This window comes from Colossoma macropomum, unplaced genomic scaffold (assembly GCF_904425465.1).
Source record: "Colossoma macropomum unplaced genomic scaffold, Colossoma_macropomum, whole genome shotgun sequence".
In the NCBI taxonomy this organism is placed as follows: Eukaryota; Metazoa; Chordata; class Actinopteri; order Characiformes; family Serrasalmidae; genus Colossoma; species Colossoma macropomum.
The window spans coordinates 33982484-33996643 of NW_023494785.1; the positions used below are offsets into that span (position 1 = coordinate 33982484).

Here is a 14160-nt window from a genome sequence, read left to right on the forward strand (position 1 = left end):
AAATTACTGAAATATTTATGTCTCTCAGGCGCTCGGGGGACAATTATATTCTCCACTCAGTTTAATATCTGCATTTATTAACTGCACAGAGGACAGTTTGGGGGTCTGCAGGGGGTACTATGTTTTCTTAAGTTCTTATTAATATTCAACAGACACTACAGCCCAAAACGTTAAACGGTTTCGTGTAGTCTAATTAAACTTATTTTTTCAGTTATTAAGTGTCGTGACTTAACAAAACTGGCCTAATGTGGTTTACACGACGAGTTTCCATGCATTCAACACTGTAACGCTATCAGGTCGATTCTATTTAAGTTAAAAGTCAAAAACAAACCTGTTCTCATCTTCTCTTTCTGCTCAATTCAAACTAAAAAAAGTCACCCATTTATTACAAAGACCAGCACTGGATTTCTCTGTCTAGATCTGAGTTCGTTTATCTGAACTGGAGCCGGACTCTAAATTCTCAATAAATTTGTCTCTTTAATTTCTCTGCCCTCGGTCACACTTTTCTTTCAAACACACTTTAGTTTAAACGTAAGCTGAAAAATGAATGCATTGAATTGACTTTAATGTCTACAGCATTTCCACACGAATAGAATAGATTACATCACAGTTATTGCCAAAGTAGGTAAAATCACAGATAGTTTTGTGTTGCTGTTATATATATATATATATATATATATATATATATATATATATATATATATATAATTTTGAAATTTTGTAGACATTTGAATTAAGTAAATTCAATGCATCGATTTTTCCAGTGCTACTGCTCGTGAACAACTTATAATTGCAACTATAATGAAAGGTTAGGGTTAGGGTTAGTATATTTCACCTCTCATTTTTGATGAATATTTCATCTCTTTTTTGTTTTATCTATGGGTACTTTAGCTTCAAAAACTCAAACTATTCTCACGCTTTGCTGGCTGTAAAGCTAAGCCCTGGGAGACATAAATGTATGAAAGTGTTTTGTGTCTCTTAAAAAGCTTCTCAATATTGAAAATATATCATGCGCTCTGGATGCATCTGACTGCTGACGTTATACATACATACATACATACATCATCTAAACCGCTTATCCTTCTGGGTCGCGGTGGGGTGCTGGAGCCTATCCCAGCTGTCATTGGGCGGAAGGCAGGACACACCCTGGACAGGTCGCCAGTCCATCGCAGACTGCTGACGTTATTTAGAGCTGAAATGAACACAAGCAAATTCTGTTGAATGTTTGGAGAACGCCAGGTGTGTAGAAATGTTGTTCCTTGAATTTAAGAGGACGCTCACTCACCTTCAGACCCCAAATAACTTTTTTTTCATATATTTTACAATCTACAGATCCAAAATGAAAACTAAATATGAAATCAAAATCTTTAATCTTTCCTTTTTCGTTCCATGATGATTGGAAAAAAAAGAGAAAGAGACAGAAAGAGAGAGAGAGAGAGAGAGAGAGAGAGAGAGAGAGAGAGAGGAGGTTTTGTTAATGAGTGTGAGATTCATTTGTCTCTCTTCAGGAGGCCATGTTGTCAGAGAGGAGAGTGATGGATCCCTACACTGGTCATATTCACCTAACAGTAATGATCTTCAACATCAATCACTCTCTGTCTCTATGTCTCTGTCTCTTTCTCTCTCAGTAGTTCTAATACTAGGGGTTTATACCCCAGGCTTGTATGCAATTATATAAAACTTTTGTTCCTTTCTTTTTTTGAAACACGATATACAGTAGTTAAATGAGCTTATGGTTTTATATAGTATAGTTATATATATATATATATATATATATATATATATATATATATATATATATAAACACACACACAAAAAAAAACACTGAACAAATTCATACTGCAAGTTCTAAAAAAGTGAGAAGAAATGTTAAAAAAAGTCTGCTTTTTTTTTTTTACTGCCAAGCCACAGATCGAGTTAAAAACCAGACCTGGCGTCAAAGAAACCACCACAGGAATCATTTCGTCTCATTATTTGTTTCACTTTTGACACAAACACATAGTCTTTACAGGAAGGCGACTCCGCCATTTTAGAGCAGTGACCGGTGGTCTTTGTGAACTTACCGTTTAACCTGGACGACTCAAGACTTACTTTCTCCTATGTGTTCAGAAGATGTAGGTCGTTAGTGGGTGTAACGTTAGTGCCGCTTTACCCACAGATTACCAGAGTTCAAGGGCGCCGCTGTCCGTTGAACTTAGTTAGTGCCGCTGATATTAGCTTGTGAGTAAGTATGCTAATGTTTAAGTACGTTTTAAGAACTGTGTTTTAAATATAACATAACTCCTGTAATAAAACATTTTATTTTTCAACACGGGATCAACTCCGTGTCGAATTAACATCAGAAAAGTTCCATTATACACAAATATAAACCGAAGCTAAAAAGCTAATTCTGTGCTGGGGCTTTTGCAGCGCAGGCTTTAGCTAGCTAACAAAATAACTCCACATATCAGAGACTTTCACAGGTAGCTAAAAAGTTAGATCTTTTCGGTTAAAACAAAAGTCAAAACCTTTCCGAGGCACTTAAGTCAGCCGTTGGGGCTTGCTATAATGCGTCATAACCGCGTTGTGTTTTCAAGCATAAGAGCTAATGGTCAGGATGAAGTTGACGCTGAGGTGGGAAGGCGCGCTCAGCTTTTGTGAGGGAGCATTTGAATCCACTTCATGGGTATCATCCAAAGTCATACAGTGAGGCTGGACTTTAATAAGAGCATTTCTGGTATAACCACAGTTTGTCATACATGTACTGTAAGTTGATGTATAAGCATATTTACACATTTACAGAAAAAGGAAGAAAACAAACAGTGTAAACTAATGATGATGATGATGATGATGATGATGATGATGATGATGATAATAATAATAATAATAATAATAATAATAATAATAATAATTAGAGCTGGATCAAACCTAACATTTACTGTCAGTATAGGTTTGTATGGGCTCTGGCATTCTTGCAAAATGTATGATAATGAAGCACTAATTCCTCTATAAAAATAATCTGAAAGTAGTTTAAGTAAAAAGAATTATACTTAACAATGATTAATAATAACAGCAATGATCACAGTATCCCTTATTTAATGGCTAGCTTTTATTTGGAATGTACAATCTTGCCCCCTGAAGCTAATGGCATTAATATTAATGATATTAATAGTATTATTAACAACTGTCAGCTCATGTAAGGACAGCAGAATGTGATGAGTAAAAAAAATCTTTTAAACTGCATTTAAACTATGCTTCCAGGAAATACAGTCTCAGAACTTCCCAACATGGATCCAGGGATGGGAGGAGACTTCAGGTAAGAGATCAGTAACAGGTGCACTGTGCAAAAAAAAGCTTATTCATGCAAAGAAAGGAGGGAGTATCTGTCCTGAATCTTCACAATAATATTGTATTTTGAACAATGAAGAACTTGCACTTGTAAAACGAAGCAGATTTGTAGTTTGCCTGCTATATTAATACACTTAAATCAACATCATGCCTGTACTTTCCATTACCAACAAATTCACATCGACAAGAAACCAGCAATAAAACTGGCACTCTCATTTTCTTTAATTCTGGCATTCATTTTACAGTTTGGCAAACTGTATACTTCAAGTTAGCAGATATGAAAAAATGGTTGAAGAGAAACATAAGCTTGAATAAAATTTTATCTTTGTTTATCTACAGTTTACTTTGTTTAATTAAAAATCAGCTTTTATCAGCATGCTAATTATAACTGCTAGGTAGATTGCTTAATTGCTGTTTATCTTTGTTAGTATTAGGGTGCTATTACCAAAACACACAAGTGAGATATTTCTTCAGTTTTTCTTAGCCTGTGGTGCTGAAGGAGACTGTAATGAAACAGCTCCAGGCCCTTGTATCAGCGAGCACAGAGTGGGAGAACCAAAGCCTGCTCAGTTTCCCCTGTCCCTTTGAGCGTATTCATCAGAACCCGGACAGCCAAACAGATCCTGGATCAGTGCTCTCAAACTTGCAGCGTCTGCTATCTCCAACATGACACTTTACATGCCTCTAAAATTAATTGTTTAATTGCTTTGTTTCCATCAATGTATCGTTACCTAACAAGTCCCCTATGCTAAGCCATCCCTTGAAGTGCTCCCACCCCTCGCTCAAGCAGCAGTACAGACAGGTTCTCTGAGGCACCGGCAGCCAGGCAGTGCTCTACAGGAGAGCGCCACGCTGGGCGGAAGCCTGAATCCTGGGGAGTGTCTGGGGGACGCCCACGAGGCTGAAATATGGGCAGATGCATCAAATCGCACAAGATAAACAAGCGATGAATTTCATCAGGGCCATCATAGCCTTAATTTGGCTGCCTAATGAGTCAGATCCAGTGGCGGAGATAAAAGTTGTCAGAGGCGCGGCTCTAATGAATTTCTTGCCACTTGTAATCAAGGTTGGCTGTCTGAGGAGCAATGATTAATGGAACCCTGGAGGATTCCCTCGGCCTTCGGCTCTCATTACGGCTAATGCATTCTCAAGCAAATTAACGTGGGGTGGTGAGGAGGGGAGAGAGAGAGAGAATGAGAATGTGAGAGAGAGAGAGAGAGAGAGAGAGAGAGAGAGAGACAGAGAGGGGAGGGAAGAGGCAGACAGCACAGCAGGGATAGATGTGAAAAGTGAGGATGAGAGGAAGACTGAAAGAGAAGACAGGTGAGGGGAGAAGAGTAGGGAGAAGGTGAGGCACCATTAGATTTTGGGGGCAGTCGTGAAAAGAGAAGATGTGGTATGAAGGGAGAGTGAGAGAAAAGCAAAGACTGTGATTGTGGCTATGATAAATAAACAAGAAAAATATGCAGGAGATTCTAAGAGTAAGAAGGAGAAATGAAGTTGAGAAAGAAAAAGACAATAACAGTCGTACAGTAAAAGGAGAGACAAATAGATGATTAAGATGAACTATTATCCATGTTTTACATTAATGAATAAATTGATTAATGCAAGTACAACACTTCAGCTGTCTTATGGTATAAATCATTTTATTGGAGTGTTTATTATGTCAATAGCCAGCCAAGCATCCAAGCACACAACAGCTAACTCTCATGAAGTCACTTCATCACGTTCAGAGTGTAAAAACAATGGAAAATAAAAAAAGACAATTCAATAAAAGCAACAACAACAAAAAAAAACAATATTTACATCTGGCTTTTATAAATATGTCAAATGTACAACATTATACACAAAGTACCTTTGATGGTCAGATGTGAAGGTGGACACATCAAATCAAAGTACCTAAAATGAAAATGAACCAAACTAAAAGAGGGCTAATATGCTCTTTTGAAGATGAGAATATGGCTAGTTTTAGTAGAGAACAGTGCAAGTACTGATATCAGTTTAATTGCCTGATGGTTTTAATGTTTAATGAAGCCATTTCCTTTCCGTAATACTACTTTCGAACAGCCAACTCCACTCTGCACAGCAGACCATGTGGTGTAGGACTGTGAGAGCTGGGGAATGTTGATTTTTTTTCTCCCACTGTACCCCATAACTAACTGAAATATGTCCTCAAAGTCTATGAGAGTGAGCTGATGTGACGATGTTTCCTTTATTGGCACAGGTTGTGACTGCGATTCTTTCTGAATGATGAGAATTGGCCAAATGGCATCATAGGAAGCTAAAATATGAGATATGATCGATTTACAAGAAAAAAACAAAAAATGGCCAATTCAATATCCACACAACTTTAGAAGGTCAACCTATAAACCTTGCAGTAGTAGACCAAGAGAGAGAGTCCAGCACAGTTTGGTGATTTCCTTCCTCTAACACATGTCTTAGAGCCTGTTAATTAACTGATGAGTTGAATCAGGTGTTTGAGTAGGAAGATTACCAAAATGTGCTGGACCCGGAGCCTCCAGGACCGGAGTTGGGCACCCCAAACCTCAAAAGTGTTAGCCTGGCTACAAGTCATCACACAATTTTTTTCCTTATTAGAATTCAATCCTAAATTCAACCTACAATTTCAGATCTTCTTTTGGTAGAAAAATAATGTGCAAGAGTCCTTGAAATGAAGTACACACGTTCAAAAAATGAAGTTCAAAAAATGAACTTAATGTAATTGTTCACAAAAATGAAATTAGTTGCTATATATTTTTTCTTTACCAACTTATAAAACTGTTCACACTGATTACAGTTAAATAATGCTAAAAAGTGTAACAATTAAACCATATGAAGGAACAGAGGTTTTTACTTATCTCCATCGTACAGATTGTTACGTATGTCTATCAAATGATGACAACAATGCCGTATTGTGTTTCCAGGGACAGTTAGACAGGGGTGTAGTTGATAACTTATCCTCATGAAGGTGGATAAATGGTTCATATTACGCATGGATTATTACCTACATTAATGTACCAAATGCTCTGCAAACACAAAATACTGCATGGTATGAAAAAAAAGAATATTAACAGGTCTTATTTCAGCTTTCTGAAACAGAGCAGTTTTGAAAGTGTCCCACTTTGCTACTACTTTCCCTCTAAGCTCATCAGCTTTACTGACTTGTCAAGATGAATGTTCTGTCAGTTCAGATAAAAGACTAAAGGAATAGTTTGACCACAAAAAAAAAAAAACAAACTAGCATGGCTAAAGTTACCATAAATCAGTTAGCATTGCACAACTGAGCTGACGCTCATTGACTGCAACTAGTGTTCATTTATAGCTAGCCGTTTTAGCATTTGTAGTCAAACTATTCCGATGAACAGCTTCAGAGTGCTGAAAGCAACTCACATCCAGTTATGACAAGCCTTTCTTCTGCTAATAGTTTAGTACCTAAATGGGAGTGGATGAGGCCGTCAGAGGGAAAGATAAGGGAAAGATAAGCTACTATATACACAGTTCTGTACATAATCCACTGTACCGTCCTCGATCCACTATTTTTAGAATACTATTCTATATCAGTATGCAATACAAAATGGTCATGTCTGTATCAATGTATGATCAAGTATGGAGGAGGTAAACAAGCATTCTCTTTCTCTCTCGCACTCACACACAAACACACATGCATACGGAGGAGTTCACAGCAAATATAATATTACCTAGCATGGGGTTACTGGCATCTGCCAGTGAACCGATCTCTCATTTAAAAGGAGTTTTATATATGGAGACCTCAGTGTCACACAGTCATGAGACCACTTCAGAGCCCTCCAGAAATCCATCTCACAAAGCCGTGATAATGACACACTATTCTCAGGGTAATCATGCCCTTCAGGTTTTCTTTTCGGTCCGACTGAAGAGGTATTCTTAGCAAGCCATCTAGTTTGATGAACACTGAAGAAATTCTTGGATGAGCTGAATGCAAGAAGGAAAATTAAGTCAGATGAGTTGTACCTTGTTAGATGGTGCAATCACACAGGTTGAAGTCTTCCTTAATCAGCTTACAGGGCTCTATTCTACAGTGTTTTTCTTTATCTAACTTCATAGGAAACTTGCATAAACGCATGAACTTAGTCTTGGGGGGGAAAAAATCCAAAAGTCCATCATTAGTATGGAGTCTGACCAAAGACTATGTCATAGGTAATATATTGTGTGGAGTCTCAACTGAAGTGTTGAAACATTTCTCCTCTTACCCTCCTGACCAATCCTTTCTGCTACACATTTCTCCTACACTGAGTTAATGGATTCATGTTGCAGTCTGTCCATGGATATTAGGGTCTGTCACAACAGTAAGTTATGGATAGAGAGAGGGGTGACCTTGCACATCTGCATCTACACAGTTAAGTCTAGACTTGACACAGTAGCAATGGTCAGCAAATGGGGTCACCGTGTCTTGGCCAAGAGATGGCATTTCACAAAAGTAACCTGGAGGTGACATGGCGAACAGTGGAAGTTCATTGCGAAACCATGTGGACACAGTTGAAGGAAGGGAAGGAAGTCACAGTATCAGGGCACTGGGACACTCAAGGCTTACAGTATGGGTTCGGGTATGCGCAAGAGAACGTCCTCCCACGGTCTACATGATACTGACACTACGGTTGAGCTCGCACTGTGCGTTGTTGTTGTTGATATTGGGGTTGTGCCGGGTGGTGGTTGGTGTGGAGAGGCCGCCACTGTCGGAAGGGCACCCGTGTTGGATGAGGATATCAACACATTCTTGACTTCCTGCCCGCCGGGCATAGGATAGGGGCGTCTGACCCCTGGCGTCACGACTCTTCACATCCACGCCATACTGTACAGAAAGCAGATTTGAAAAAGGCAGGGAAAGGCTTAATTAACAACAGCAATAATGTTAGTACTATTGAAATTACTCACAGAAAATGCCTCATATGGAATAGCTTATTTAAACTTTTAACATTCATTTTAGTACAAATGAAGTCTTTGCGCTAGCACACTACACTATATAATAAACTATGTAAGTAAATTAAGTACAACATAAATTAATTCTTGACTTGAATGACCCTAAACAGTGATGACCCTGACTAAATTTACCTTTTCAAATTACTGGATTTGTGAGACATTATGCTAGGATCAAATATGTACAATAAAAAAATGCTATGTACAACAAAAAATTTTAGACAGATTTGTTTACATGTTTAAATATATATTAAGATCTCAAATTCAAAACTGATACCACACTGGGAACCCTCAGGGCATTCAGAGAAGGCCCAGTGGTTTCTGGGAACTAAAAACATATTTTTTGTTCATGCTTATTTAACAGAATCAGCATATTTGTTGTATTTTAACTCTGCAGTTATTGTAGAACTACTCTTGTAGAACTTGTAAAACTGTCCAGTCCGGTTTTTTCCCTTTGATGTTAGGTGATGTTAGGATTAGAAAGTGCCTGTCCAATTAACCAATCATGTTTTTGACCCAAAGGACTAGCAGTTATAATCACAGTTTTCCACTGTGCTGGGTACACCCCATTCCACATGCTTTTATCAAGTTTTTATCAGTTGCATCAGTCTAAGAATATGGAACATTGACACTGGTTCCTTTGCAATGTGTCTGCTAAATGTCCACTTCCTTAACAGTGCGCAGTGGAAAGGAAGAAAATTAATGTCTCATAGAGCACACTTAAGGTGTAGTCACTAAACATAAGCTTTCATGTATACTAAGTGGACATGGATGCTGACCCTTGCCATTTGGCCCTTACCCAGATGAGGAGCTGTGTGATAACAACGTTTGCCATGGCACAGGACAGGTGCAGGGCAGTGCGTCCATCTCCATCACCATAGGTCTCATTGACTTCCTCCTTGGTGCCATGAGCCAGCAGGAGCACCACCAGCCTCAGGTCGTCCTCCACCACAGCCCGCAGCAGCTGCTGACCCAGTGGCACATCTGACTGTGGCAGCCCCACCAGGAAGAGTTTCTGCTCATACTTCGCCCGGATCCAGCGCTCCTTCTCCTCCCTGGAGGAGATTATTATAGATTATTGAAGACCTTGAATGAAATTGTAAAATCCTTTTTACAGACACAGCACCATTAGATAAATTTGATGTTTATATGAGTTTACAGTGTTGCTGACAATGTCTAACTGGTACAATATCTAAAATGGGTCAAAGGATAATTATCAGAATCACTTTCAATCGCAACTGTACAAGTTATAGACATGAATATTTGTCAAAACAGAATACAAGGTGCACAAACCATGACGAAACATTACCTTCGGTTAAACATATATTACTACAAATTATCCACAATACAACATATAATCTAATTATGATAAAGGTGCTATAGAATGGGAAACTATTTACATTGGCTAGTTGAATAACGGAATTTTCGTAAATGGGACATACAGTGAACCACAATGTTGGTTCCACCTTCAAATAAATTCTGCATTTGCAAATAAGGGCGAAATGGGCCAATTCCAAAATCCTGAACTGTTTAATTCTGATTAATATTTATGCCCCCAAAATTTACATACACCAGTCCATGTTCTAGCACAGAAGGACAAAACGACAACAGAGCAACAGCAATGGAAATGTCAGACGATTTGCAGAAATTGTACCGTTCTGGATGTGAAGGGGATGATAGCACTTTCCATACCCTTCCCAAGGAGCCAAACTATCAACAGGCATGACTGATGTTCATCTTTAAATGCGGCTGAAGTTGGCTTCCTATCTGCCAGCTTCTTAATTGAATGTTCCATTTCACTTTAAATGCTAAGGTGGTATAGGTACCAGAATGTAACTGCGGCATCATTTAAAATTCATAAAAACAAGCTGGTGAATAGTAAGCCAACTTCAGCTCCCATATGTTTAACAGGGTCCCAGAAAACTTTAATTCAAAGTTCCTAGTTTGCTCTGCACATTTCACTTCAGACAGTTTCTCAAACCCTGGACAATATCGAGCAGCTTCGTCCAGCATTTGACACTAAAGAGACTGAAGAGCGGGGCATTTCCATCTTTATTAGCATCACAAGCCCAACAGCAATCTGTACGTAGCAACCATGCTGTGCGATTTTATCCACTTTTTGTTGATTGAAGCTAAATCATCTTAGATTGAAAGTTTCATAGTGAGCTAACCACTTTAATTTACTTTGTGCTGTTTTTGATATTGAAGGCGAGTAGCTAGTATAGGTTACGTTAGCTACAAGTTGTAAATGGACATGTAAAACCACATCTGGGCTTCTCTATGTAGACATCAGGTAACAACTTTAGAATACTGAATAAATGCATCATATGGCACCTTTAAGCACAGTTGACAACAGATCTTCTGAGGTAAGGTTTTGTTTTCATGGGAGTGATCCCTTCTCCAAATAGTTCCTTTTACACTATGTTTATATTCCCTCATGCTTTAATTGTGACCAGAAAAACAAAACTAACAAAGTTGTAGAAGTTTAACTGAGGAATCACTGAAGGAGCACAGTGAGTAGAGCACGATAAATACTGTCTTACGTATGTTTCAGCACCCCTGATCAAATGATATGTTTTGTTAATTTTCAAAGTGAAAATTATTACACATCCTCTACAGAGAACTTTTGCACGTTTTCAAGCATGGTTACTGTTCATTTGTTGGTTTTTATTTAATGGGAAAAAACTTGGCCCGACAAAGGTTATAGCACATTTAATATTTTATGTTTCATTTTTTCCCCAACATGTTAATCTCAGCAAATGAATATAAATTGTGGCGAAATGTCATATTTAATTCACCCGAGGGAGAAGGTGAAGACTTATTTTGACTTAGAACATCAACAAAAAAAGTCATTTGTCTGGGGTATTCAAACTTTTTTCGTGTTTAATATGGATCTTCATTTCTTGATCTCTTCATGATTCTAGGTTAGGTTTACAGGGCATTACAATACAAAGTTCTTTTAAATTACCCAACAAACTGTCAGTAATTCGATCCATGGCTCTTACAGTCTTAAAGCTCTCAAATTAGTATAAACACCAGGTGATTTTACAATGTACTACAGCCCAACTTTCTGTAATTGTTTTTCAGTAGCTATTATTTAACTCACTCATCTATTACAGGCATTCTAACTCTCTTCAACTCAATTTTGAAGCTAAAGCCTCCAAACTTGGTTCAAGGCTTCAGGTTACTAGTCTGCAGTGTGCTAGTTCTCTCCAGAAAAACTATGTCTATCTATTTCCAATAGTCAATACGGATACATCTACAGCTCTATTCAAATATTTGTTTCTTCTCTAATTGAATTTCTGTCTGCCTCTCTGCTCCATGCAAATCCCATTACTTCCTTTTCAAGCCATTCAAAGTTTAAATTAGAGCTAAAAGGAATGCAAAGATATTTTCACAATTGTCTGCTCACTGAAGATTCCATTCATGATCAGGTGGTTGAGATGACCAGTGATTTGGCTTTAGATTCACACACCTAGATAGATAATCTCAATTACACACTCTTTCGGCTGCTTTATCCACCGAACGCACACAGTGCACTCCTCTGAAGCCCCTGCTCCAGCAGCGGGAGGGTTAAAGCCTGGTTGGCTATCGAAAGGTTACACATTGTGAACAGCATGTCTGCAGTGGACAATACAGGAAGGAGGGGGGCATGTTTTTATCGCTGCTGTCACTGCTGTCACTCTTGCTCTGCAGATCCCCACAAAGGAGCCCAATCTACACTGGCCCTTCAAGCCTCGGGGGGCCGCCGGCAGCCGTCCAGATCGAAGGGCCGAAGAAAAGAGAGAGAGAGAGTGAGAGAGAGAGAGGTTGTCGACAGAATGAAGCTCGACTCGGTGCTCAAGCTTCACACTTCTATCTGTCTCTCTCGATCTAGCACCCCTCCTCTCCTCTCTCTATTCACTGAGCGCTGCAAGAATCAAAATCGATAGCTGGCCGTTTGGAGCATGCTCAGTGTGGTGGTGACCCGGTGACCCCATGCGGTGGATGATAAGGGAACTAGAAAGGGCCCGTTGTTTGGCTGGGATGGGTGAGTGACAGAAAGAAGAGGGCAAGAGCCCGATAGGGCTGGAGAGAGGGCCGTGGCGACGGGTGACGGGCATCCCTCGAGACGGCCATCCTTACGGGCCTGAATATAACCACATTCATAACATCTCCAATCAGCTGATAAACAACAAACAGTGCACAGCTCATAGACGCCAGCGGGCAGATAAACTCCACCACCAGTAGTGAGAGCCATAATGCGATTCACTCAGCATTTTTTCTTGAGGGCACTATTGAACAGCACCTTTGCCGCAAGTGAAGGAGTTATTCCTTTAACGCTTGCTAATTCTAGGGCTAATTAGGTGTTTGTGCCTAACAGCATCCAGTGCCACCTCTTCTGAGGTGACAGAATTGAGGCAAATGGTGAGACTCCATATCACATGTTAATTACAGCAGCAGTGATTGGAGGGACAATGGTGTCTAAATGGGGCCACGCCCCCTCATTATCTCCCGGACAATAACAGGAGACTCCAAATCAACGACTACTTCTTCTGACGGGGGGGCCGGCCGATATGTCAACTGCCAGAGCCATGAGAGAGAGAGGGAGAGGGAGAGAGGGAGAGGGAGAAAGAGGGGAAAGGAAGCGAGTGGTTTAGAGAAGAGGGCATACCAGACACATGAGAGGAGAAAAAAAAACAAATGAAAGAGAGACACTGAAGGCTCTGTTGGGGATTACTGTTGGGGTTTGATGATTTACTTAGCAAACTATTCAGTGCAAAGTCAGACCATTTGCTATAAGGTAATTCCAGCAGAGAGAATATAGTTACTTATATTTTAAATCAAATTAGTAAATGGCACATTTTACTATCAAAAAGCAATAAAATGATAAGACTAAATAAACAAACAATGATATATTAATACATTACAAAAAACAGGATACAAATGTGCATCTTTGACCGAAACCAGGACAAAACATTAGAAAAACGTACAAGGCAGGGAGCAGTAATGTGTTTTTAAATGTTAACTAAAGAATTGAGACTCATTCTTAACGCATATTAAGAACACAGTGTCACTCAAATTAAAGCCCAAACTGGCACTGTAGCCACCAGAAGACTAGCTCTGACACAAACAGAGAGCAATATACTATTATATACAATACTATTATCTACCTGCAGCCTCTGCTGTAACATCAGCATAAACTGGCCTGGCAGTTTCACAGATTCCTGTGAGATCCCCACTAATCACGTTTTCTTTGACAATGTAAGATCTGAATATTAAAGAGAGTTGTAACGGTGCATTCTAAAAGACAAGGGAAAGGTTTAAGTATGCAAACATCTTTTTGTTGCCGAGGCACAAGCAATTTCCTGTGTCCAAACGCTTTGTACAAGGCTGGGGAAAGTCACTGCTGCAACAATGGGTCGAGCTAATTAAGAAGGCTGCCGCTGTAACAGCGTTTCCCTTAAAAATCCCTGGCTGCTCTTTACCGAGAACAAGGCCACAAAGCCATTGAATAGACTCTGGCCCCAGTGAATTGCTCTCCAATGGGCATGAGTGTGAGTGTGTGTGTGTGTGTGTGCTGTAACCCCCCAAACCTCCTTTAGCAGTCACTCTTTCAAAGCTTGTTTTTCTTTTGAAGAGGTGGTGAGAGAGACCCACCCCATTGTTATCTTTCTCTTCCTTTGCTCCTCACACAGAAAACATACGGCGGCATGGAGAGAGAGCCTTCAGAAAGGAGACGACTGTAAGAGAGAGAGAAAGAGAGAGAGAGGCCCCGGACGTTTTGACTGTGCGGTTTGGGACAGAGATGAAGGGCTCGACACAAGCGTAATGAAGCGGAACGCCGTTCACCAAGACGCCCCAGAGTCATTAACCGCAAACACTTCAGAGTCAGTCAAC

General features: G+C 39.6%; 1 protein-coding gene across 3 annotated transcripts in view; it reads right to left on the reverse strand.

The window, feature by feature from the left end:
• Window positions 1-7204: 7204 nt before the first annotated feature.
• agap3 (ArfGAP with GTPase domain, ankyrin repeat and PH domain 3) overlaps window positions 7205-14160 on the reverse strand; it is a 168887-nt gene continuing 161931 nt past the window's right edge. For 2 of the 3 annotated variants that reach the window (XM_036591933.1, XM_036591923.1), the window contains exons 17-18: window positions 9080-9335; window positions 7940-8155 (exon numbers count right to left, since the gene is read on the reverse strand). In XM_036591933.1, coding sequence (XP_036447826.1) covers window positions 7940-8155; window positions 9080-9335 — 472 coding nt within the window. Of the gene's footprint in view, window positions 8156-9079; window positions 9336-14160 lie in introns of all 3 variants that reach the window. The other variant, XM_036591914.1, reaches the window with a different exon arrangement.